This window comes from Cutaneotrichosporon cavernicola, assembly GCF_030864355.1.
Source record: "Cutaneotrichosporon cavernicola HIS019 DNA, chromosome: 6".
Taxonomy (NCBI): Eukaryota; Fungi; Basidiomycota; class Tremellomycetes; order Trichosporonales; family Trichosporonaceae; genus Cutaneotrichosporon; species Cutaneotrichosporon cavernicola.
The window spans coordinates 692,737-718,712 of NC_083398.1; the positions used below are offsets into that span (position 1 = coordinate 692,737).

Genomic DNA, 25,976 nt, shown 5'->3' on the forward strand with positions numbered 1-25,976 from the left:
ATAGAGGCTTGTACATCCGATGCACGTCTACGATTCTAGAGCAAGATGTGATGATGCCGGCAGGCTAGAAGAGCGAGCGACACATTGGGCAGCTCGACGTGTGGCTCGAGTTAAACCATTTGAACAAGCAGGAGGCGTGGAAGCGGTTCTTGCATGTCCTGCACGGCTTGGTGGGCAGCGTGCGGTCGGTGAGCGAGATGATCGAGTAGCAGATCGCACACTCGACCACGCCCTCGAAGTGGAGCGCTACGTTCTTCTTGAAGACCGTCAGCGCTTCCAAGATGAGCCCGTTGCGACTCGTGATGGTCTGCTGCACGCCCATGAGCCATCCGCGCCACTTATTTTCGGGCACACCAACGCGGCGCAGGTCGCGCACATCCACGGCCTTGAGCGGGAAATCAGCTGGCAGGCGGATGCCAATCTCCATCGGCTGCTCGTCGACCGTGTAGCTCGCAATCGCCTCGGCAGCTCCGGCACCAGCCGTTCCGCCCCCGCCCTGTGCGATGCGAATGCTGAGACCCTCGTCCGTAAGCTCAGCGAGAGCAAGCGGTGCACGTAACGCAGAGAACTCGTGCGCAATGATCACGGGTGAGAAATTGCGGGCTGTGAACGCCTGCAGCGACAGACTGAGCTGACGGTCTTTTAAGCCCTCGTAATAGGCGCGCATGGCGCTTGGGATGGTCACGAGCGTGCGGTAATACACGTGTGACGCGAGGGGGCTGAGATCCGGCAGATCTTCTGGCTCCAGCAGATCGCAGTAGAACTCGTCGACAGCGTAGGCTGACGCGGGGAAGTTCCACGCGCCAACCTCGGATACACCGAGCATCGCGAAGAGGAGCGGGAGGAGCGCCTCGCCGAGCAACTTTGTAGACGTGAGCTGATCGAGGTATGCCCAGCGGAGGGTACGCGACGCGTCGTCAAAGTGGTCGAGCATGGCCATCCACGCAAGGAGCTGGGCAGTGACAAAGGGGACCGATAGTTCCTCGTGCCAGTCCACGTCGCGGCCTGCCTCAGCGATCGCCACGAGGTCAGCGGGCAGCTTGATGTCCCGTGGGGGCGCAGGCTCCTCGGACACGTCCGCCTCGACCTCGAGCACGAGCTCGGCTGTGCTCTTACGCACAACCTGCGCGAGGACGCGGTACGCGGTGCGCTGGATCGCGGCAGATGACGACTGCGAGAGCAACTCGCAGAGTTCTGGTAACCCGGCCGCGGCCATGACCTCGGGGCTCGCGTCGCCGAGGAGGTCGAGCAGCTGTGCGTGGATGAGTTGGAGCGGCTCGCTCGCAGCATCGCGGCACTGGAGGAACAGCTTGACAACACCTGCGAGGTGCGCGTCCTTGCCGACCCAGAGGTCGCGGAGCGCCTTGTTCGATGAAGCGAGATCGCGCACCTCGGTGAGTAAAGCGAGGACGGCATGGAGCAGAGGATACGACTCTGGGTCGTCGAGTGCACACGAGTCGAGCCCGCTCTCAATGAGGTCGAAGATCCCGTCCCAGTGAGCGCCGGAGAGGTCCTGCACGATTGGCGCGAGTGCTGCGTACAGCTCCGCTACACGCGTGTCGACTTCATCTGAGAGGTCGTCGGCCGCCTCGTCCTCCGACGTGAGCCATCCGCCCACATGTCGCAAGACAAAGACTGCTCTCTGCTGCGGCAGGAACACCGAAAGGGAGTCACGCGGCGGCGCGGTGGCCGCGAGCAGCCGCAGTGCAGGCACGCCCTTCTCGTTGACATTCTTGATCGAGATGCCGGTGAGCGCGTTGGCGAGTCTGTTCTGCGCCACGTCGAACGCCCTGGCGTCAAGCATGAGCGGCTTGATGGCGAGGATGATTGCTTGGGCGAGTTCCGGTTCTGGGATTAGCTGGACGACAATGTCGGCAACTTACGTTTATCACTCATCTGCATGGCGTACGTGAGCCACACCTCACCCTCGGCTTCGCCGGCCTCAGATCCACGCAAATGCCGCGACAGCACTGCGTAGAACGCGCGAGGTGCGACGTCGCTCGTCTTCTCGGCCACTGACGCACAGAGGTCACCGAGAAGGCGCTGTAAATAATCCGCCTTCTGGACAGGCTTCCCCGCTCGGAGCTGCTCGATAGTAGCCTTGTGCCACGCAAGCGGTGCCTCGTCAATGAGGCTGAGAGAGAAGGAGAGAGCGCCCTGCGCGCCGCGCACGACGCCCTCGAGTGCAGCCGGGCTCGCCTCCGGCGTGTACATCCCTCTCGAGGCGCCGGGAATCGCAGCCGCGTCCGAGGCAAGGACCATTGCGCTGAGCGCGACGTTCAGGAGGTGGGGAAGCGTCGTGACGAGGGAACGGTCGACGCGGAGGAGTGCAAGGCCGGCCTCGACATAGCGCGCGGCGCGAGAGCGGCCAGCGGTGTCAAAGTCGGATGCGCGGGAGATGGGCTCGACCACCCCGCCGGTCGGGACCTGTGGGTCGATGACGGGGAGGGCGGGGTGTGGCGGCTGGGACGTGTGTGCCGCGAGCTGAGAGAGCATCTCGTCAGCGGGTGGGAGGAGGGTGCTGGCCACAGTGGCAGGCGTGGGGTGCGTCCCGAGGTCGGTCATGAGGGCGACGTCCACGAGCGCGTCCGGGTCGGCGCGACAGGACACGCGGCCGAGGAGCTCCGCGAGTGAGCGCGAGATCGCTGCCGAGAGAGTCGCCTTACTCTCCTCTGGTAAGGAGGCTGCGGCCGCCCAGATCTTGGACGGTTCGGGTGGAACTGAGACGTCCAGGCCCAGGCGAGGGACGAGCACGACGAGGTGGTGCGCGGCCACGACCGCGGGGATGTACGCGTCCGAGGCGACGAGCTTATCGAGATGTTTGGCCGCGTACACAGCGAGGATGGCGAACGGCGTGTATGGGACGACAACATCGACGCACTCCGTGAGGAGGTCGTCGACGGCGTCCTGGGCTGCGGCCGTCACCGAGGAGAGGACGGCGTCACGCGCCTGGTCCGAGAGCCAGTCGTCACTAACGACGGCCTGGGATGCGATGGACACTGCTGCGGCGTCGTCAGAGGTGAGCGCAGCCCGCACTGCCTCGCGCGCAATGGCGTCCAAGCGCTGTGCGCCGATCAGACCTGGCCCATCGCCGAGAATGCCAGTCGCTAGCGCGAATCGCTGCCCCTGCTCGCCATCGGAGGTGACGAAGCCCCACAGCGCGGAGAGCAGTGCGTCCTTCTCGTCTGCCGACGCGACGGCTACGACCGCGTCGAACAGCTTCGCAATGAGAGCTGGGGAGAGCGCGCCCACCAGCTCGTTGAGGTGCGCCTGCAGCCCCTGCGAGAGGATGTGCACGCGCTCGGACGGGAAGAGATCCGGTCGCCTCTTTAGAATGGCAACCAAGGCCTCGGCGAGGCCAGGCGCTGCGTCGTCCACCTCGAACAGCCGCTCGGTGCACCCATCCGCGAGCTTGACGATGATCTCGTCGATAGACTGGTGAACGCTCGGCCCTGCCTCGCGGAGTAACGTGAGCGCAGGCAGTGCGCGCGCGAGGAACGCGTGCTTCTCGTCAAAGCAGGTCCCAAGCGTTGTGCGCTCAACCTCCTCCATGAAAGCTGGGAGGGAGTTCGGTGCGATTTCGACGACCTTGCCGATGGCCTTGGCGGCGATCTTGGCCTCGGTCTCGACGGGCGGTGCACCTCGCCGGCCACCCTTGCCGCCCATATCGACAACACCTTCGCCCCAGATACGCGTGCCCAGCTGGTCCTTGACGAGCCACGCCTGCGTCTCGTCTGTAGTCTTCTCGAGGAGGTAGGCCGCAATGTCGGCGGTCGACTGGAGGAACGCCTGGAAGGCCGAAGGCTGCCCGCCCAGGCCGTGCGTAGACAGCAGGCGCGCGTCGGCCGGCGACCACAGGTGCGAGAACAGGTTCAACAGTGCCAAGCTCGGGGGGGAGGAGAGGGGGAGGAGAACAGCGGGGACGGTCGAGACGATGACGACCAAGAGAGGGTAAGTGAGGTGTGGGATGCTCGGGCAGACAGTCGAGACGAACTCGAGGAAGCCGTCGAACGCCTTGGTTGGGATCGCGTCATCGCCGGCTGCACTCCGCCCCGCTGGTGTCTCGGCGCGGCTTGTTGGTTGCGTGCTGCCCTCATCATCGTCGTCGTCATCGTCGCTGTCGTCCCCATCATCCTGGCCCGTCTTGGGAGCGACCAACCACGACGACCTGTTCTTGGTGAGGAACTTGAGCAGGGCCGTGCCAGCGGCCTCCCACACAACCGCTTCCTTCTCCTGCCAGCAATTCGAGAGGACAGATAGGGAGATGATTTCCAGGAGCTCGGCCCGTGCCACCTCAGCCGGGTACGCGTCGAGGACCGTAGAGAGGAGGTTGTATGCCGCCCGGCGAATGGGTGGCTGGCTCCCGATTGGGATGACGTCGGGCACGGCGACGACCATGCCAAGCGCGCTCCAGAGCACGGGATTGGTGAGGAGCACTGCGAACTCCTCTGGTGGTCGCTCGAAGCTGGCACTGGGAAGTTTAGACACAATCCAGCCGAGCCCAACGAGTCCGCCGACGCGGTAGCGAGCCCACCGTTCCTCGGCGACCTCCGTGTCCTCCTCGACGGGCGGAGTCGGTGTCGGCGCGGGCGACGCGCGGCTCTTGGGCAATGCACCCTTCTTCCCCTTGGTCGGTGGCCTCTCCTTCTCAAACGCGACCTGTACAGGCGCGGGATGGATGTCCCGATGAAGCGTCTGCGGGTCAAGCGTTGAGAGGGAGAAGTACTCCGCCAGCGCAGGGAGGTGGGGAACGAGGTCGAGCTGTGACGTCGGCACACCATCCTTCACGAGAGGTGGCTCAAAGCGCATGACCGAGTCCCACACCGCCAGCGCCTTGCCGCCAGCGCGGCGGCCCTCCTCAAGCGCAGCGACCAACCATGAGCCGATAATGTCCCGGTCTTGCGTACCGGGGAGGTACCCGCCAGCCAGGGTGTCGACAAGTACCCCCCGCATGTGGGGAAGAGAGAGAAGGTCGTTGTGCAACGCCAGTGCCTGGGTCCTATGCGAAGGTGACTGTAGCAGGCTTGAGAGGTTGTGCAGCCACACGGGAAGCGCGGCCTCCACAGCCGCAGCAGTGATGTCGCGCTGCGTAGCTGCATCCTCGCCGCCGCCCTCTTCGAGGAGCGGGGAAACCCACTGCTCACGAAGCTCCTCGAGCCCCTTGCGCCGCGTCACGTCGTCCTTCTTCCCCAGCCGCCTCAACACCACCACAAGCTCGGCGGGCAACGAGCGAGCGAGGCCCTGTCCGTCAAGCGGGTCGGGGATGGGAGGCGCGGGTGGCTTTGGTGGAGGGATGTACTGCTTGACATTTGCGAGCGCCTTGCGCTCCTTCTTGGATAACTTCTTGCCGTCGGCTCCGCGCTTCTGGCCGCGTTGAGGTCTGGCGGTCGAGACCTCGTCCTCGTCCTTGCCTGATTTGCGCGCGTGCTTTTTGCGAGTCCCCGCGGATGCTGATGACGACTTCTTGCCCATGGTTACTTGTCCTCTACCCATGGTGCGGGGTTTGTCGTGTGTGATGTAAGAAAGGAAAAGATGAGACGAATTGAGAAGACACCGTTCCTTTCTGTCGATTCCTTAGTCCATGACGTTCTGCTGATTGTTCATCGGATCCGGGCGAAGGGGGAACGGGGAACTGGGACACGGGAGCAAATGACGTCCAATGTCAAGGATGTAACCGGTGGAGGGCAGGTGGAGGTTGGTCCACTCACCTCCTAGTCATGGCGCGTCTCAGCTTGTTTGTCCTTTGCCTTCCCACCATCTCGGTCCCCTAGTTGTCGCGATGGACAACGTTAACAAGTACCGCTGGACGCCGTCTGGTGGCATGCCTATCGATGACTTCTTGAAGAAGGTGAGTTGCCGCCATCGCCAAGTCTGCTGACCCCAGTATAAGCCGTCACTTCTAGATAAAACGGATGCGCCCGTGAGTCGTCCCCCCAGCCTCCGCAGGATGCAGAAGCCGCGCAGCTGCACGGATTAACGGCCACACTGTTAGGCCTCTACATCCGCGCGTGCTCACGCGTAGTGGATCTGGGTGTCGACCGGGGGCGCTAGAGACGACCCCGAAGCCGAGAACAATGCGCTCGTCAAGGCGGTCGGCAAGGGGCAAGTCGTGTTAGATGAAGTGACGAAGCGCGTCGCCGCCATCGAGAAGGACGACAAGATTCCGGTGCGCGGGAAGAAGGGCGTGCTGAGCAAGAAGCAGGCGCGTGACGAGGTATGCATGCCCCAGACTTGGCTCACTCCAGGCGCAGAAGAAGGCGGCTGACGCGCTGAGGGAGATCTCGCTCGAGTCAGGCTATACCGATGGCAAATGGCTCGTTATAACTTGGTGAATGAAGCTAACAACAGGATGAGTTTTCCACGTACCGAGAGCGTCGACGCTGTGTGGGCCAAGATCGCACGCTCCGTTGCCTACGGGCCACTTCGCGATGCTGGCGTCATGACCGCCAAAGTCGCCACGCTTGACCCTATGGCAGGAGACATGGGAACGCACGTCGTCATTATCTACGTGGATAACATCTACGACAAGGACATGGTGACGAAGGTGCTTGTCTCGCTGCTGGAGGACCACGGGATCGATCCGAGCGCGAGCAAGAGCGACCTGTACACTTTGCTTGGGATCGACTCAAAGCACGCCTCTGGCATGCGCTCTAGCATCTGGCGCTCGAGCGAGCTCGTCAAGGACGTGAAGGTGAGCTAGTGTCTACATATCGCTAGCTGACGACAGGCGCTCAAGGCCAAGTACAAGCCTGGTAGTGAGAAGAAGTGGGTCCGCAAGGATGAACCCGAGGCAAAGCCGGCCAGCAAGAGCCCGAGGAAGTCTGGCAGCAAGGAGCCTAGCCCGGGGCTGGAGAAGGGGGTGTCGTTCTCGGACAAGGTCGACGTCAAGGCAGAGCCACAGCGTTCACCAGTCAAGCAGAACGGGCGGCCAACGAAGAGGCTCAAGTCTGCTGCGTGAGTTTGCTGTCACGGATGCGGGAGCTGACACCAGGGCGATATTCAAGGAGAACGACATCTTCGCGTCGGACAGCGAAGAGGAGTAGAAGACTGATCATAGCTGGTAGATATTCTGTTGTAACTTGTGACTGGCCAGAGGGGGTCGACCTGGTCGAGGCAAGCACGGTGGCGTCGGGTTTGTCCATCTTCCTCCAAATGCTCGCGTCCGCGTTCCCCGCCTGTTTGCTCATAAACCTGCGACACAGTGCAGTGAACAACAAGTCGACATTCACCTGCCGGTAAGTTGTGTCGAGCATGCGAATATGGTGAGGAGCAATGGGTAGGGTGGGGTAGGGATGTCGTGGCCACCCCGTCTCTCGATCCGCCCGGGGGATATCACTACATTCTTAAAGGACCCAGTCCCGTCTACAACCAATGCCAAACTATGCCTGGACCGCAATCTCGGTGCCGTTCGTCCACGGCTTTTCCTCTTCTCCAACTTCAGTCTTGACGTCTTCTTCGGCCTCCTCGACCTCGTCGCACACTCCATTCTCCCCCTTGCACCCACCGCCGTTACACGTGACGGGCGGAGCAAGCCACGAGCGTTTGGGGATACCGCCCTGGTGCGCCAGCCGCGTATCGCCCATGAGGAACCGGTCCACAGCTTCGGCAGCCTGCCTGGCCTCCTTGAGCGCCCAGACCACCAAACTTTGGCTAAAAGTCAGCTTTTTTCACTTCTTGGACCGAATGACTCACCCACGCCGGCAGTCGCCGGCAGCAAAGATGCCTGCCTGGTTGGTGTTGTGTTTGCCCTCGGGGGCGTCAATGTTGGAGCGCGCGTCGGTCTTGAGAGACAGGGCGTTGACGATCTCCTTCTGCGGGCCGAGGAAGCCGAGGGCAAGCAGCGCCATCTGGCAGGGGAAAAACTCTTCGCTGCCCTTGACCTCCTCCATCTTCCACTGGCCGCCCGTGTTTGTCCACTCGACGCGAACAGTCTCGATGCCCTTGAGCGCCCCGCCGTCGTCGAGAATGAAACGCTTGGTGGAGATACAGAACTCGCGCGGGTCGCGGTGGGTGTGCGCCATGACTTCCTGGTGCCCATAGTCGTTCTTCTTGAGACGCGCCATGGTGGGCCACGGTTGGTCGGCGGGACGCGAGACGGGTGGTTCGGGCAGGAGCTCAAAGTTTGTGACGCTCTTAGCGCCGTGGCGCATCGCTGTGCCGATACAGTCGTTTCCGGTGTCACCGCCACCGATGACAACCACGTCGAGACCCTTGGCGTTCAAATAGTGTCCGTCCTCAAGCTTGCTGTCGAGAAGGCTCTTGGTGTTGCCCTGGAGATAGTCCATGGCGAAGTAGATGCCCTTTTTGGCGTCACGGCCGGGAGCCTTGAGGTCGCGCGGCCACGTCGCGCCAGTCGCAACAATGACGGCGTCGTTCTCGGCCTTGATGTCGAGCGCATCAACGTTAGAGCCGACGTAGGCATTGGTGATGAACTTGACACCTTCCTGTGCCATGAGGTCGACACGTTTCTGAACAAGTTCCTTGTCAAGCTTCATGTTCGGGATACCGTACATGAGCAGACCGCCGATACGGTCGTTGCGGTCGTAGACGGTGACGGTGTGGCCGACCTTGTTGAGCTGGTCGGCCGCGGCAAGACCAGCGGGACCCGAGCCGATGATGGCCACCTTGTAGCCGGTACGAACCTCGGGAATGGCGGGAACCATCCACCCGTTCTTCCAGCCCTGGTCGGCAATCCAGCGTTCGACACTCTTGATGCCAACTGGCGCCTCGTTGATACCGAGCACGCACGCGCTCTCGCAGGGCGCAGGGCATACGCGACCAGTAAACTCGGGGAAAGGGTTGGTGAGCCGGAGGCGGTAGAACGCGTCCTTGATCTTGTCGTCAAACACGAGCTGGTTGAACTTGGGAATGACATTGGCGATCGGACAACCGTATCCCGCACTCTGGCAGAATGGGATACCGCAGTCCATGCAGCGCGCAGTCTGCTGCGTGACCTCGGCCTTGGTGAGGGCTGCGCTGATCTCCTTCCAATCCTTGACACGCTTGCGGGGCGGGCGGTAAGCCTCGTTCAGGCGCTTGTACTTCATGAAGCCGCGGGTCTTGTCGAGCTTGGCAGCGCGGTTTTTGGCGAGATCCTCGTCGATCATCGAGTCCTCCATGTCGAGAACGGCCGGCTCCTGCGGTCGCGGGCTGGGAGGCGCCGTGGCGCGCGGTGTGACTGTCAGGCTCGACATTGTGCGTGGGAGCACAGGGTCAAAGCCCGTGGCAACGAGGTCGACCTGCGACGCAGTCTGCGACGGGATCAGGTCAATGTTGCTCATCTTCTTCTTGGCCTCGGCTGCGGCGTCGGCCTGCTCCGCAAGCACGCGCTTGTAATCGAGCGGCATGACGCGCACGAACATGGGGAGCATGTGGTGGAAGTTACGCAGGACGCGGTCTGCCATCTCCGAGCCCGTGTAGTGGCGGTGTTCCTCAATGAGGGAGCGCAGCTCGGCAATCTCGTGTGGGTCAGAGACCTTGCCCAGCTCGACCGTGCCCATGTTGACCTTGGGGCCGAGCGAGTGGCTCATGTCGAGGACATACGCGATACCGCCCGACATGCCTGCGGCGAAGTTGCGGCCAGTCAGGCCGAGAACGACGACACGACCGCCAGTCATGTACTCGCATCCATGGTCACCTGTACCCTCCACAACAAGGGTTGCGCCCGAGTTGCGCACAGCGAAACGCTCGGCGGCGATGCCGCGGATGAACGCCTGACCGCTGGTTGCACCGAAGAAGCAAACGTTGCCAATGATAATGTTCTCCTCGGCCTTGAAGCTCGACTTCTTGGGAGGGTAAGCGATGAGGCGACCACCAGAGAGGCCCTTGCCGACGTAGTCGTTGGCGTCTCCCTCGAGCTCGATGGTGACACCGGGTGCGAGGAAGGCGCCGAGTGACTGGCCAGCCGAGCCCTTCATGTTGATGCGGATCGTGTCGCGCGGCAGACCAGCCTCCTTGTACCGCTTCGAGACGTGGTACGAGAGTGTCGTGCCGAGCGCACGGTCAGTGTTGACGACGTCGCAGTCGATCTCGACGGGCAGACCCTTGGTAAGGGCGGGCTCGGCCTCGTCGATAAACTTGTTGTCGAGGCGGACATAGAGCTTGTGGTCCTGTTGGCGGACACGGTAAGTAGCCACATCCCTGCGCAAGAGGTGGGCTGGCTTGACGATCGCGCCAAGGTCGAGGTGCTGCGTCTTGGGGGTGCGCAGGCTCTCGTCGACACGGAGGAGGTCGGCGCGACCAATCATCTCGTTGATCGTGCGGATACCCAGCCGGGCCATGATGCCGCGGAGCTCCTCGATGATGTAGTAGAAGAAGTTGATGACCTGCTCGGGCTGGCCGGCAAACTTGGCGCGCAGGGCGGGGTCCTGCGTCGCGATACCGACAGGGCACGTGTTCTTGTGGCACGCCTTCATCATGATGCAGCCCATGGCGATGAGCGGAGTCGTGGCAAAGCCCCACTCCTCGGCCCCAAGGAGGGTCGCGATGGCAATGTCGCGGCCAGTACGAATCTGGCCATCGGTCTGGACGGTCACGCGACCACGGAGGTCGTTAAGTACGAGCGTCTGGTGGGTCTCGGCCAGACCCAGCTCCCATGGGAGACCGGCGTACTTGATCGACGTCCACTTGGCGGCACCAGTACCGCCATCGTGGCCCGAGATGGTGATGTGGTCTGCCTTGGCCTTGGCAACACCCGACGCAACAATGCCGACACCGACCTCGGACACGAGCTTGACGCTCACGCGGGCGCGCGGATTCGCTGACTTGAGGTCGTAGATGAGCTGCTTAAGGTCCTCAATGGAGTAAATGTCGTGGTGTGGGGGAGGCGACACGAGGGTGACACCAGGGGTTGAGTGACGCGTCTTGCCGATTGACTGGGACACCTTGTGGCCGGGGAGCTCACCACCTTCACCGGGCTTGGCACCTTGGGCCATCTTGATCTGCAGCTCGTCCGAGTCGGCGAGATAGTTGGAAGTAACACCAAAGCGTCCGGACGCGACTTGCTTGATGGCAGAGCGGCGCGAGTCCCACTCTGGCTGCAGCTCCATGGCATGCCGGTAGGGACCCTCACCAGTTGCGTTGCCGGGACCAGGGATGGGGATGGAGCGCTCGGCGTCCTCTCCACCTTCGCCGGTGTTGGACTTGCCTCCGAGACGGTTCATGGCGATGGCGAGTGTCGTGTGTGACTCCATCGAGATGGAGCCGTACGACATGGCGCCAGTGACACAGCGTCTCACAATCTCGTTCCAAGGCTCAACCTGGTCAATGGGCACGCTCTTGGCCTCGTCGAATGCAAAGTCGAGCATGCCACGGAGGGTCGCGCGCTTCGTTGACTCGTAGCTGTTGTCGGCGTAGGCGTTGTAAGCCTTCTGGTTCTTCTCGCGCACCGCATCCTGAAGGTTGGCAATGGAGATGGGCTCGTTCATGCGCAGCTCGGAACCGTTGCGGTAATGGTAGTCGCCAGACTCGGGGAGGCCGGGGATGCGGATGGTCGAGCGCGAGGGCCAAGCACGCTCGTGGAACTCGAACGAGTCCATCGCCAGCAACTCAAACGTCGCGCCCTGCACGCGAGAGGCTGTGCCGACAAAGCACTCGTCGATAACCTCCTCGTGAATACCGAGAGCCTCGAAGAGCTGGGCACCCTTGTACGACGCGAGCGTCGACACACCCATCTTGGAGAGGACCTTGAGGATGCCTTCATCGAGAGCCTTGATATAGTTGCCGATGAGCTGCTCCGCGCTCTGGCCGTCCTTGGCCATGCCCTCACGCTCAATCTTGTAGATCATCTCCATGACGAGCCAGGGACAGATGGCGTCGGCACCGTAACCGGCGAGGACACACATGTGGTGGACTTCGCGCGCCTCGGCCGTGTCGACCATGATGGCGACGTCCGAGCGCTTCTTCTGCTTGACGAGGTAGTGGTGAACACCACCAGTGGCAAGGATAGCCGAGAGGGCAACACGGTCTGAGCCAGTGTTGCGGTCCGAGAGGATGACAATCTTGTAGCCGTTATTGACCGCGTCCAGAGCCTCGGTGCGGACGCGCTCCAGCGCGGTCCGGAAGCCTGGAAGGCCTTCACCCTTCGGGAACGTGATGTCGATGGTGAGCGTCGGCCAGTCAGAGAACGCCTCGGTGTAGTTTTTGATGGCGTTCATCTCCTCGATGGTGAGGATGGGCGACTTGAGGCGCAAACGGTGGGCCTGCTTGGCGTCCATCTCGAGGAGGTTACCCTCTGGACCGACGAGCGTCTCGAGCGACATGACGATTGCCTCACGGATGGGGTCGATGGGCGGGTTGGTGACCTGTGCGAAGAGCTGGCGGAAGTAGTCGTAGACGTTGTGAGGCGTCTGCGAGACACACGCAAGCGCAGCGTCGTTGCCCATGGAACCAAGGGCCTCGTGGCCCTCCTGCACCATGGGAAGCATGAGCATGCTGAGCGACTCGAGCGAGTAGCCGAATGCGAGCAGCTTGGGATCGTTGGAGAGGCTGGTGGTGTCGAGCCGCGGGGCAATGTCCAGACGGCGCTGGACGCGGCGAACCACGTCGGGCAGCGTCATGACCTGGCTTTGGATCCAGGACTCAAAGGGCTGGCGCTTGGCCGTGTTGAGCTTGAGCTCGCGGTCGTCGACGATACGACCCTCCTTGGTGTCGACGAGGAGCATGCGACCGGGCTTGAGACGACCCTTCTGGACGATACGCTCTGGGTCAAGGCTAATGGTGCCGACCTCGGAGGCGCACACCATGATGTCGTCGGACGTGACAACGTAGCGGCACGGACGCAGACCGTTACGGTCGAGGTTGGCGCCACAGAAGCGGCCGTCCGAGAAGGTGAAGAGGGCGGGACCGTCCCACGGCTCCATAAGGGAGCCGGCCCAGTTGTAGAAAGCCTTCTTCTCGGGCTCCATGAGGTCATTGTTCTGCCACGCTTCGGGGACCATCATCATGACCGCCTCGGGGAGTGTGAGGACGCCGTTGACAACCAGAAGCTCCAGGACGTTATCGAAGGCGGCCGAGTCTGAACCGCCGTCCTCAACGATGGGATAAAGCAGCTCGAGATCCTTGCCAAAGTGCTCCGACTTGAGGTGGCCTTCCCGAGTACGCATCCAGTTCTTGTTACCGCGGACCGTGTTGATCTCGCCGTTGTGCGCGGCCCAGCGCATAGGCTGCGCGCGGTCCCACGAGGGGAACGTGTTGGTGGAGAAACGCGAGTGCACAAGCGCAAAGTGCGACTTGTACAGTGCGTGGTTCAGGTCGTGGTAGTAGTTATAGACCTGGACGGGCGAAAGCTGGCCTTTGTACACAATGTTGCTCGGGGTGAGCGAGCAGATGTAAAAGCCCGACTTGAGACCAATCTTGTGCGTCGCCTGCTTGCGAAGCACATAAAGTTGACGCAAAAAGTATCGCTCGTCGTACTTGCCGTCGCCGCAGTTGGCGCCGTTACCATAGTAGTCTTGCAGGACTACGAACGGCTGCATGATACGGGGCTCGCGGCCCTTTGCAGCGGGACCTAAGATCGAGTTGTCGGTTGGCACAAGACGCCAACCAAGGGTGCGGAGACCAAGCCCACGAGCAGTGTCTTCAAACTCGGCTTGCTGAGCCTCGTATCCCGACTGGGCGAGGAACACGTTACCAACGGCATAAGTGCCCTCGGCGGGGATCTTTGCGTCAAACGAGTGCGGGGCCTCGCGGGCGAAGAACTCATGCGGAATACCCGTCATCACACCGGCACCGTCACCATCGCGCGCGTCGGCGCCCGCTATCCCGTTAGAACTGGGTTCTCAAATTCTCTTATCGCAACCACACTACTCACTGGCACCGCGGTGCGTCATGTTACAGAGGATGCTACGTGCATCGCTCACAATCTTGTGGTTGCCATGGCCCTTGATGTGGCAGATGAAGCCGACACCACACATTCTATAGCACGAGGGCTAAGAGCTCTAGCGAAAGAGTTAGTTGGAGTTCACGGGGGTGCTTATCGGTGGCTGCGCCACCGACTCACGAGATGGCAAGTGGAGCTCAGAGGCGCGTGTGCCTCGTTGAATTGATAGTTGATAGTGCTGTTTAGATGAGAGGACCGGGGCTGCCGGTCGTGTAGCGAGACTAGATAGTTTGTTAGGTGATGAGTGTGTGAGAAGAAGTAGAGAAATGTAAGAGATGCCGGGAGTGGAGGATCGGAAGGGGAGAGAGGAAGGGGGGGGGGGGGATGGACGTAGGGGGCGTCTGAGATTCTAAGCGGGGTTGGGCTTGGAGCTGGGAGGGTGGTCGGGGGTGGATCAGCCAGTGAGGAGATTGCGATTGGGGAAGCGGGCAACTCGTAACCAAACTAACTCGAGCGTAGCCAGTATAACCAGTTCCTCTCTATTTACGCCCAATCTTGGTGAGGCTGGCTTGGGGTCTATTGGCGCGCTCCATTACAATTACAATACAGCGGATGCGTTTCTTTACTCGGCAATGCAAGCGATCAAGCGATGTTCCAGGGTTGATTTCCCATTCCACCCCCCGCCATCCATTTATTTTACCCTGAATATAAAGGTTGACTAAATGTCAGTCGGTTATACATTACAAACACAACCATTTGATTGGTCCATCTCATCCAGTTTGCTTATCGCCCTCCAATCACTAACGGGCCCCCGCACTTTACTTTAGTCTATCCTGGGTCATGTGGAGGAATTGGGTGACTGGCGCGGAACAGATCGCACTTGATTTCTCGCCAATATCCTACATGTAGCTTGGCTCTTGTTCCCGCTGTTCACTACAGCCTTCACAGATGTTCACCCGTAGTATCAAGTGATGTGCTCGTGCGCTTGGCGCCAGATTGTAACTTGGTATTTTATGCTAGCTCCTGCAGAACAAGAAGAATTTCGTTGATATTTGGTCAGTATGTCACGAGGATCAGATTATTGGCTAATTATTGGCTATCACTTTACTAGGCATGATCGGCAGTGGTCAAAGGTGACCGCATCAAGGTAACCACTTCCGGCTTGCTCAATCACCGGATCACAAGTTGCCCGCATCACCTCACCCGGCAACCGGCTATACTGGTGCCGATCATCGGTTGGACTCTGGCTGGCTGCCGATTGTTCACGTGCCTCTGCTCGCCGGAAATTGCTCTCCGCTCGCCACTCCGACCAATCCCTCACCTCACAACTGGCTGGCTCAGAGTCATCAGATCATCGGGTGGACGCGGAAGTTGGGTCGGGAGCAACTTTGAGAGCAGAGCCGACTCGAGATCTATAGGAAGAGATCTGACTTTGCTGCTTTGTGTTGGGCTCTAGCCTCCACTCGCTCCTAGCCCTGTTATAACAAGCCGAGCGAGATCCGTTTGGATGATTGGCGAATGTGTATTTGATTAATGGGCAAAGGAGGTGGATGGCACACCATGTCCAAAAGTGGTAGACAACCGACCCAGGTGAGCAGAGATAAGGAATATGTCATACCACAGTACGCCCGGACTAGAAAGTCATGTCCATGTCCAACTCACCAATCCAATACCATTCCTATTAAAACACGAGTACGAATCATACACACCCCTTACTCGAGTTCGACCTCTAGAGATTAGACTCACTCTTCGCACATCCCCTTCTGCCAGATGAATTTGCTTCATGCTTCATCCAAAACATTCCTTGTAACACCGCGTCTGCACGCGATACGTCACTAACGATCGCTGTTGTTTGACCTCACGCGACGGCGTGCCGCCAATGACACTCTGATGGTGTTCGTGCTTGTGCTCGTGCTCGTGCTCGTGCTCGACGAAGCAGTCAGCATGACGTGCGTCTTTGATAGGAACAGAGTCAAGCGGCCACGCTTGACGCTTTATGTGTCCTCGCGCTACGAGCTCGAGCTCGAGCGTCGACGCGTCCGTCACGCTCCCTGTCGCGTGGTTGCTCAGCCGTTCTACATCCCACGCCGCTCGCACGTGCCTTATGCTTCAGTGAACCAAACACCCTCGAGCCCAGATCGCGATGTGCAAGAACACGCTGCGTCGGGCCCGTTTCATCACGCAGCGAGCAGTCCTCAAGCTCAGTTGAGGTACAGGACCAAACTCTCGAGTTCTACATACCGCGGTGGCGTCAAGCTACCGTTCCCGCCGCGCCGGCGCGACGCGTAGGCAGTCGTGTCGTGTACAGTACTGTGTATTGCCATTGGGAGAGGCGCCAGGATCGTATCAAGTTTACCTGAATCACAAGTGTATGTGGGGTGGACGCTGCTTGTCCAGACTTCCCTGTCCTCACGCGGTCAGGAAGTTGGGAAGGCGACGCGTATCGCGTTTCGTGTTGGGCACCACGCGTCACGTTAATGTCACGATCCAAAGTACCAGAGTTTGGTCCAAGGAACCACTCCACCCAGCTGCCCAAGAGCCGCTCTTCTGCTTTTGGACCAACTAGCAAGCGTCGTGCATAGACACATCTCGAAGAGGTAGTTGCGAGCGGAATGCATAGCAAACGGGGACGGTTCCGGTCCCGGCAGTGACGTTGGTCCGTGACCCAAACACCTTACAAGCGTGTCCATCATGTTCGTGGCAGGCACTCGGAAGGTAGGAATCCTGCCGCTTGAACCCTACAATGCCTTACCCTGGGCTCTCAATTCTACCCAACTCATGACTCTTTACAAAATCCTTAAAGGCTAGTAACAATCCCTTCGATCAGTGGGCATCAGTCATCACACTGTCAGTTCTACACTTTCAAACCTGCGACCACCACTCTCCCTTTCGTGGCGCCGCTTGATTTGACAATGGTGATGGTGGGCAAACGGGTGTCTTGTCCAACTCTTGTTCTGGGTCAGCGTCGTCGTGTCCCGATTATACGATTCTGTGCAGGCTTACGACACGAGGCTTACTTCTAAATCCACCCTCGACGTCTCGAACCATATTGTCTGTTCGCAAAACATCAGCCTTTCTCCAGTCGGTGTTAACATGCATGACGCGCGAATGGGCCCCGAGTCCCAAAGAGTGGTTGGAATGATGGGAGACAAAGTCAGAGCGGCTATGGGGATATGGAATGGAATGCCGAGGAGAGAGGCATGAGAAGCTGTGGCTGTGGCGTGCATGGCGTTGGATATATAGAGTGAGACATAGTTTATTGTGGCCCAAGGAAGTGGCTGTGGCTGGCATGGGTGGTGGCGTTCTACATGTTGAAAGGACGATGATCCCGTGCTGAATTGTTAGGCAGGAGGTCAGAGGCCATGTCTGCCGAGCTGCCGTAGCTGCCGTAGGTTACATGCGTGTCCACGCTACAGTGCTATAATGCTGACTGCTCAGAGGATTAGAGAAGTGATATGGCGACTGAAATTGATGCTCAAGTGCTGGAGAGGATGAAGAGGAGACTCCAGTGAACCCTTGTGCCGTACACTCAAATGGGTGAACCCTAGAATTTGATGATTGCTTGAGTGGTTTAGGTCCTCCACCCTCACCTCCCCTCCTCCTCCTTCCCTTCCTCCTCCCTCCCCCCCCCCCTTTACTCCTCCCCTCTGCCCGCTGCTGTCTTCCTCCCCCTCCCTGTCCCTTCTTGGGCCCTCTCACCCTACAGGATTATCCCTCCACCTAACCAACCCTCTGTTCCTCAACCTCTGCTGTTCCTTTGCTCCCCTCCATGCCCCACCTTTCCTCGCCGTCACGTCTATCACGCACACCACATCCTCCTCTCACTATCCTTCACCTCCAGTACTTGACGACCTCGCAACGACACTCGACTTCCATCATAATCACCTTGCTCACCACCAGCATCCCCCCCTCACTCATAAATTCATCGCTTGAATCCCGTCGCCCCGATATCTTTTTTCCCCGTCACCAACCTCATCTCAGCTCTCACTTCCCCTCGCATCCACCTCGTGTCCGCATTTTGGCCACTCTATCTTTGCGCGCCGAGGCCACAGGTCTTGAGGGCCTCAAGACATGAGCAGGTCTCTTCCGCCTCCAAGGCGGCCTGCTCATTATCGAAACACACTCGCTACACCTCCCCAAACCCCACCACTTCCCCTCCAGCTCAGCCCAGTCACCGATATTGGGCACGGACCTCCTTCGGCAACGGGCTCGAGCGCAAGTGGCTTGGCCAGCCTGTCCCCAAGCACGAGCTCTGGCGCAGCCGCCGTGGTTGACATGTCTGCATCAGACATGGACACACACCTCGACTTGCTCGAAGGATTAGGGCCTCCCGGCGCGACACGACGCCCCACGCGAAGAGTCAAGTCGATCGAGCGGACTTGGGCGTGGGTCCGGTCTAGATCCAGCGTCTATGGCGAGCAGGCACTCATGGGCCTCGAGGCTGCCAACGAGGAGGAGCGACGCGCGTTCGAGATGGGACGCCCGCTCACAATTGCCTCTTCGGCCCAGATCCCCGACATTCTCGAGGTGGCCACTCCTGTTCGAAGACAGTCTGCCGCCGATGTCGATCCAGAAGAGAGGAGGCGACGCCGGCAAGGGTTGACACCCGAGTCGCTGAGACCGCCTCCTCGACCGCGAACCGTCTCGCGCTCCCAGACCACTCCTCTCTTCACGACCACATCTGGCCCCTCACCACCGGGCCCAAGCTCGACCGCGAGCTCTCCAACGCCCAAGCCGAACGGGACACCGCGTCAACGACCACGTCCCATCAACAGCAAACCACCACCAGCTGCTGCGATCGCACTTGCGACCGCAACAGCTTCCAACCCCGCATCACCTTCCTCCTCCACCACCTCGAGCGCGCGCACTCCGGTGCAGTCAATCAACGACATTGTTAAAAGGCATTCCTCCGCTCTCACTCTCGCGCAAGAACACGTCAAGGACCGCGCGAGGCTAGAGCTATCCACCAAACCGAGCAAGCTCGGGACACCAAAGCAAAACCGGCTCGCGGAGCCAGTTCTGCCGGTGCGAGAGGAACCTTCCGATATCGACGACGAAGCCTACGACTACGTCGATCAGGAAGCCCCGCCTCCGCCTTTGCCTCCCAAACAGCAGCGATACCTGCATAGTCGCGAGCCCAGTAGAGGATCGCTGGGATCGTTCAACTCTTCAGACACAGACAGCGTTGTTCGAGACTTTCGACTGGCACAGGCGGCGTACGACCAGCTATCCGCCAAGGAGCTCCGCGCACCCATCGCAACCCCTCCTCCCATTATCCATCCACCCACCCCCACTCGCAACAACATTTTCTCCCCCACCCCAGATCACTCGCCCAGGGCGGGCCACAACCGCGAGCACCTCATCCACAGTCCGGACCCGGATTCGTTGTCCAGACAAAGGTCTGCGACCTCGTTACTGCGCCCCAATTCGGCTTCTCCGCGGCCAAACACGTCCGACGACGACGCGCGAGAAATTGCAATGTACCTGCGCTCTCCGCACCTGAACCGCATCATGCACCTCCCACGACCGTTCCCCGAGCGCCCGCTGCAGGTGTCGTTTGCCGACCTCGGCAAGCCCGACGGCCGGCCAGTGGTGGTGTTCTTGGGTCTGGGTTCGGTGCGGTACCTCGTCGCGATCTACGACGACCTTGCACGTGCGCTTGGCCTACGTCTCATCTGCATCGACCGCTGGGGCCTGGGCAAGACCGACCAGGTGCCGCAGGACCGCCGTGGCCTTCTCGACTGGGCGGACGTGGTGCGGCAGGTTCTGGACGAATTGGGTATCAACCGCTTCCAGATGATCGCACACAGCGCCGGAGCGCCTTACGCACTTGCGACGGCGCTCAAGATGGAGCGCCGCATCCACGGCAAGATCCATCTCTTGTCGCCGTGGGTCGGAGGCGATGTGGAAGGTGAGCTCCTCTATTCTCTCGAAGTGGCTGACGTTCAGGCTACAAGTGGCTCAAGTGGGTGCCGAACGGCGTGATCAAGTCGGCCCTTGCGGCCGAATGGCGCCTGGAATCGTATTTCCTTGGCAAGGCGCCATCGCTCAAGGCGAACGGCAAGACGAACGGCAGGGCAGGCACTCCTGGGAGAAAGGACGGCGACACGTCGACGACCTCGTTAAACACAGATGACATGCGCTCGCAATCGTCTGTGAGTGACCTGCGCGTGGCCGACAGCCTCGACGGGTTCTCCGACGACCTCTCGCACGCCCTACCTGGGAATTACCAGCCATCGGTGTCGCCGATCACGGCTTCGCCCGCCTTCGCACACGCACTCGTGCAGGCCAACCACGCCGAGTCGCTCTCCGGCACGACGGCCGACTTGCTCTCGGTAGTGCTGGGGCGCGACGCCAAGCCGTGGGGCTTCAGCTATACCGACATCCGGCATCCATGCAAGATCTGGTACGGCGCCGAGGACGAGCGTGTAAGCGAGAAGAGCATGCGCTGGATGGAGCGCGCGATGGACGCCGAGCTCATCGTCGTCCAGGAAGAGGGACATAACCTCATGAGCTCGCGGACAGTCATGTATGACGTCCTGGACTCGATCGCGGAGGACATCTAATCTAATATGTTTATCCCGTGCGTGTCACGGTTGCTTGGTGTCGACAGGGTTCGAGCTTGTACCATACAGTAATTCTTCATGCTATTTGGGTTGATGTATGCGGCCACGAGAAGCAAAACGAGTCGTGCGGCACGGGGTTCGCTCACCTTGCAGCGTGGCGTCAGTAGAGAACGTGTGCCGAGTGTGCCGAGCGTAGACAGGGTAGCAGCATGTTGGCGGTTGCCTCATCCCGGAATCTACCTAAGCCGCCGGAAGCAAGTTCCCGAAGACGCTTTAGCTCAGTGGGAGAGCGAGCGAGTGAAGCTCAAGCAGCACCATTCGTTCGGTCGTGTGTTCAATCCACACAAGCGTCAAATCAATACTTCTTTTGCTCCTAGTAACCATTACGGTGATCCATACAGGCCGATGAGTGAGCCGACTGTGTGCGGCATGCATATATAGGAGACCTAGCATCCTTTGCCCGAGTCGCCGAGTGATGGCGGCATGATGGCGAGGCAACCGCTTGTGAGACAAGTCAGACAGAAGACGCGCCGTGCCAGCTCCACCAGCTACCAGCTGCCATTTCTTTGCTATTTCTTGCATGCGTTGCCGAGCAAAACAACCTTCCCCATCCGCTTCACACTAAAACCCCGACACGCCACAAACCCGACACGCGACGTCTGCACACAAACACATCATACATACATCTTCAATGGGAGAAGGGCTAAAGCGAAAACAGGGCCCGAAGGCAGTGAAGGGTGAAGAGTGAAGGGGTGTCTGTATCGCCTACTTGGACGACTGGAACTTGGTAACAGCCTTCGTACCCTCAGAAATGGCGTGCTTTGACAGCTCTCCGGGCAGGATGAGACGAACGGCAGTCTGGATCTCGCGAGAGGAGATGGTGCTGCGGTGGTTGTAAGACGCAAGCTTTGAGGCCTCGGTGGCGATGCGCTCAAAGATGTCCGCGACGAACGAGTTGAGGATGGCCATGGCCTTGTTGCTGGAGTTAGAGAGGTGCAGTGTACAGACAAAAAACAGACTCACGAGATACCAGTGTCGGGGTGGACCTGCTTGAGAACGCGGTAGATGTACGAAGAGTACGACTCGACACGCTTCTTTGTGCGCTTCTTACCACCCTCCTTAGCCGTGGACGAGGTCTTGGCGGCCTTAGCAGGTGCCTTGGAAGCGGCGGCGGGAGCCTTGGAGGCCTGCGAGGCGGGAGCCTTGGAAGCGACAGCAGACTTGGGAGGCTGGAGTTAGGGTTGAAAGAATACCAAGTGCAAGTGTAAACTCACCATGGTTGCTCTGGTAGAAGGGGTGGGGTGGTGAAGGTAGAGAGGTGCGGTTTGACGGTTGTCAAAGTGTGGGTTGAAGGAAGAAGTCGAGTTGATGATGCGACGCGTTGTCCCTTCTTATGGCATTGTCACATCCACATCCTACCTTGGAGTTCCACTGGTTGTTTAGCATTCCTCGGTCTGTGGGTTGAAAGGGGGAGAGAAGTGACAAGTTTGTTTACACTCCTCCCCTCATTCTCCTGATCTGATCCGATGATCTGCTTTTAATTATCAACCAATAGTAACATTTTTACATACGTACGTTTTATTTCATTCATGTAAACAATATTGCCCTGTGCGTCACGCGTCATTGTGCTCGGAGACTATAAGTAATCGACTTGATACATGCATCTCTTGTTTCATTGCCCCCAGTTCAACTCTCGAGTCACCATCACTACCTCACCTTCACCACCCACAACCCCCCAACCTACACTCTAGCAACAATGTCGTCCGGTGGCAAGTCTGGTGGCAAGTCTGGCGGCGAGACCAAGTCGCGTACCCGTTCAACCAAGGCCGGTCTTCAGTGTGAGTCCTTCCTTCCTCTCCTTAAGAGCTCCGCTCACTCCAGTCCCCGTCGGCCGTATCCACCGTCTCCTCAAGCGCGGCAACTATGCGCAGCGTATCGGTTCGGGCGCGCCCGTCTACTTGGCCGCCGTCCTTGAGTACCTCGCCGCCGAGATCCTCGAGCTCGCTGGTAACGCCGCGCGTGACAACAAGAAGTCGCGTATTGTGCCTCGTCACCTGCAGCTCGCCGTCCGCAACGACGAGGAGTTGAACAAGCTCCTTGGTAACGTCGTCATCTCGCAGGGCGGTGTCCTCCCCAACATCCTCACCGAGCTCCTGCCCCAGAAGGTTAGTGACATATACCCAGCGCCGAGAACCAAGCTGACCCCAGACCAAGGGCAAGGCCGGCAAGGCTTCGCAGGACGCGTAAGCGCCCAACCCCCCTCTTCGTTCGTTTTCGCTCTTCTCCATTGTACCACGCCGTGTGGCGATGCATTATACTCTGTACCACTACACAATTTCTCAAAGTGGTGGGTGACTGGATTGTCAACTGATGTCGACTGAGGCCGCGATTGCGGCCGAAACGCCTATGGCACCACAAGGCTGCTGGCGACGAACATGCGCACAGCCTCACCACTAACCAACACGTTCCTCTGCCTCCTTACCTCCCTCGCTTCCAGCACTCTCCCACCGATTTCCACCGATTTCGAACCGATGAACATGCGCAGCGGTCCACCTTCACTTTGGGGTCTTGACCGGCCCGCAAAGTGTCGATTGCGGAACCCTGACCTTAGTGAACCGTGGAGTCGAGTCATGAGATGGTCTCAATTCAAGCTGGTGGCAGTGGTGCGAGACCCAAACTACCACACATTGCTGACTCGCAACTCGTCATCACAATCCTCATTCTCCCAATCACTTGTCCCAACTTCTTGGCCTTGTTCTTGCCTTGTTCCCCCTAGCGGTGACTAAACCCCTTTCCGCCTGGCCCACAAACTCATCAATGTCCCGTGACGCCGAAACCACTCTTGCCGCCGAGCTCCGCGCACGACGCCAGGCTGTACGTCTTACTTTGCCTCACGCTGACAGTAGGGTAATGGCGAGAACCAGAATCGCATCTTTACTTTCACGCTGAACGACAGACCCCCGTTCGGCTTCAGCATCCAGGAGCACTTCTCAGTCAGCACCCCTGACCGCGTTGCTGCCCGCAGCGCCGTCCCCAGAGCTCCCCTCCAACCTCTCCCACCTTCTCTCATCCCCTCCCCTCCTCCAGTCCCCGCCACAGCTGGCCACGATATCAACATCATGATCCGTACGCTTCGCGGTCTCCTTCCCGACTGGGATCCACTTATGGAACCCGACGTGCATCCCAGTGAGCTACTGCAGTTCCTTGACATCCTTGTGCGGCAACACATCGGTGCAAGCACCCGCCGCCACCCTCCGGAGGAGAGCGTTACTGGCGACCACAGGATTTCTCAGGCGCAGACCATGTTGCGCTTCGCCCGGCGACATCTCACCTGCCTTCGTGCGCGTGCCCAGAGATCAGAAGGTCCGGAACTGTACCAGAGCATCGGGGTCCTTTGTGGACTCATCGGTGCCACTGGGGACCTCCTCACCTCACTCCATTCGAGTGACATCCCCGTCGAGGACCTAGACTCGGAGCCCAACCTTGAAGCTGACACCTTGTCGGCTAGAGAGACTGAAGAACCCGAGGCGTCCGACGAGGACGAGAACGATGAGGAGGTTCGTCACGCCAGGACCGACTACTACTCCACCCGCAGCTCCACGCCCGAACGCGAGATTGGCGAATGTCCCGGCAACCACAAGGGTATTAATCGCGACTGTGAGTTTGGAAGGAACGCGCTGACAAAAGACCACTGTTACGCAAGGTGGACCGGGATGGGGTGGCGCTGCTACTTCTGCCTCGGCGACATGTAGCGCATAGAGTTACCTAGACTAGACTACTCGCAAGATTGGACCCTAGGCGCGTGTTCCGTAGATTGTGTACACTGTAGTGGAAACTCCCTGGATATGGTGTGAAACACTCGGAGTGCAATATTGATTGAATCATCAATCAATGAAGCCAGGAAGAGATAGCCTGGCTTGCGCATAAGATGACTCTGTGATACTGACTTAAGTCTCCGGCCTGCAGCTTACACTTTACGAGCGGGGCGTCGAGGCCGCGGAGACACGAATACGAGAAACAGTGTTGCCCAAACACTTGAGACCCTCCTCTTCAAAACGTGACTATGGGCCACGATTTCCCGGCACAACCTGCCTCCAGTCTACACAACCCTCCACGGTTGTCCCTCATCCCTCAGGATCAGACTTGGTGGTCGTGAGAGAGCACTTGTGAGCCAAGCGGCGTTGATGGTGAGAACTTTCTTGTTTATAAGCCAAAACTTCATTTCCATGCACCTTCGTTGTTCGAATGTATGTTGCACAGTATGAATTCGGGCGGTGGTGATCGTGGCCTCGTGAGCTTAGAGATTGAGTGGCAAATAGTCAATGGTGTAGAGGCCAAGGACGTTTCTCGTAGCGTCTGGGAAACCAAAATCGCCAACTCGAGTGGTGCGAAGAAGGATCCATCTCTCATCCTTCCATTTCACCATCTCTCATCTTCTGTATTATCCCCCGCGTCACAACTCTTCCACTCACCATTGAAATTATAGTGTCCTCTGTTGCTGCGAGATACTCTCTCCTCATCCTCCTCCTCTACCCTATATCTCCCACACCTGTCCTCCCTGACAGTAGCACCTTCCTCGCCCATGTATTTGCCCACGCCACCCTCATCCCCGCCCCGCTCATCCACACCGGCCAAGGGACACCAAACCACTCACACCCAGCCAACGCCCACTGTTCAAGGTATTGACCCCAGCCCCTCCGAGACAGCCGATATCGACATCCACCACCACAGCGGAGATCCCAGCCACAACAATACGGAATCAGCTCCAGCTCCCTCCCCGAGCAGGGATGCGGCGTACACACAGGCCTGTGTGAATGAACAGTTGGATACACCTGCCCAAGTGGCCTGCCCTTCAGTGAGTTATGAACCTTCCCTCTGCCCTGACCGAAGCAGCCCAAGGCTGCGGACTCCTTGATTACCCGCGTCAGTCAGTGGGGTTGGGGGTTGAAAGCGGTCGGCACACACCTGCAGCTTCATTCTCGCCTTGACCTTCCTAAACTCGCTCGCCGTACCCGCCGTATTGCAGCTCAAATTCCGCGGCATGATTCAGCCTCCAATGCCTCAAAGACTGCAAGTCCGCACGAGATTAAATTGACGCCAGAGCCCACCAGAGGCCAAACCATCCCTAACTCCAATCATCCCCGGCTGGACCGATTGGCGTGACCATAGGTCCACCTCGTACCTCATCCGGAGCAACGACCCCACCATTCCAGGGAGTATTCCGCGCCGCAACCGTTCGGGGTCCGGCTTTAGCGATATCCGGATCCAGCGTCTACAGGTATGGGTTCTGTATCATTGGCCTAGCAAGGCCTCAGGCAGCATTCCTACTTGAACAGGCTAACAGAGAGCAAAGCTTCAAAAGTCTCTCACGCAGGGAGGCGATTTCGCTCAAGATGAGGGCATTCAAGAATGCTTACCTGGCGCATGGGCATAGAGGCGAGTGCCACGATCCAGCGTCTATCGTACGGGTTGCAGCGTATATTTACCACGATTACGCGGTCAGTTCAGAGGTGAGTGTCTCCTTCGTTGGAGGCTAATTCACAGCCTTCTCTATTCGACGATCAGGGCCGACCGACAGACGATGCGCTCTA

At 59.3% G+C, this 25,976-nt stretch overlaps 7 protein-coding genes across 7 annotated transcripts; 4 read left to right on the plus strand and 3 right to left on the minus strand.

The window, feature by feature from the left end:
• Positions 1-64: 64 nt before the first annotated feature.
• Positions 65-5,472, minus strand: CcaverHIS019_0602800 (uncharacterized protein; the record flags this gene model as incomplete). The annotated part of the gene is made up of 2 exons (XM_060602720.1): positions 65-1,848; positions 1,884-5,472. 2 exons carry the CDS (start codon positions 5,470-5,472, stop codon positions 65-67), a joined length of 5,373 nt encoding a protein of 1,790 aa, XP_060459086.1.
• Positions 5,473-5,779: 307 nt separating this feature from the next.
• On the plus strand, positions 5,780-7,043 carry CcaverHIS019_0602810 (uncharacterized protein; the record flags this gene model as incomplete). Its single annotated transcript, XM_060602721.1, has 7 exons — positions 5,780-5,848; positions 5,885-5,920; positions 6,023-6,214; positions 6,246-6,289; positions 6,349-6,691; positions 6,728-6,954; positions 6,992-7,043. The coding sequence occupies 7 exons, from the start codon at positions 5,780-5,782 to the stop codon at positions 7,041-7,043; spliced, it is 963 nt and encodes a 320-aa protein (XP_060459087.1).
• Positions 7,044-7,379: 336 nt separating this feature from the next.
• Positions 7,380-13,829, minus strand: GLT1 (uncharacterized protein; the record flags this gene model as incomplete). Its single annotated transcript, XM_060602723.1, has 3 exons — positions 7,380-7,650; positions 7,693-13,756; positions 13,811-13,829. 3 exons carry the CDS (start codon positions 13,827-13,829, stop codon positions 7,380-7,382), a joined length of 6,354 nt encoding a protein of 2,117 aa, XP_060459088.1.
• Positions 13,830-18,109: 4,280 nt separating this feature from the next.
• CcaverHIS019_0602830 (uncharacterized protein) lies at positions 18,110-20,385 on the plus strand (the record flags this gene model as incomplete). The annotated part of the gene is made up of 2 exons (XM_060602724.1): positions 18,110-19,730; positions 19,769-20,385. The coding sequence occupies 2 exons, from the start codon at positions 18,110-18,112 to the stop codon at positions 20,383-20,385; spliced, it is 2,238 nt and encodes a 745-aa protein (XP_060459089.1).
• Positions 20,386-21,150: 765 nt separating this feature from the next.
• CcaverHIS019_0602840 (uncharacterized protein) lies at positions 21,151-21,662 on the minus strand (the record flags this gene model as incomplete). The annotated part of the gene is made up of 3 exons (XM_060602725.1): positions 21,151-21,364; positions 21,409-21,614; positions 21,660-21,662. 3 exons carry the CDS (start codon positions 21,660-21,662, stop codon positions 21,151-21,153), a joined length of 423 nt encoding a protein of 140 aa, XP_060459090.1.
• Positions 21,663-22,141: 479 nt separating this feature from the next.
• CcaverHIS019_0602850 (uncharacterized protein) lies at positions 22,142-22,632 on the plus strand (the record flags this gene model as incomplete). Its single annotated transcript, XM_060602726.1, has 3 exons — positions 22,142-22,223; positions 22,267-22,550; positions 22,594-22,632. 3 exons carry the CDS (start codon positions 22,142-22,144, stop codon positions 22,630-22,632), a joined length of 405 nt encoding a protein of 134 aa, XP_060459091.1.
• Positions 22,633-23,202: 570 nt separating this feature from the next.
• Positions 23,203-24,137, plus strand: CcaverHIS019_0602860 (uncharacterized protein; the record flags this gene model as incomplete). Its single annotated transcript, XM_060602727.1, has 3 exons — positions 23,203-23,259; positions 23,292-24,042; positions 24,073-24,137. 3 exons carry the CDS (start codon positions 23,203-23,205, stop codon positions 24,135-24,137), a joined length of 873 nt encoding a protein of 290 aa, XP_060459092.1.
• Between the last annotated feature and the right edge of the window lie 1,839 nt (positions 24,138-25,976).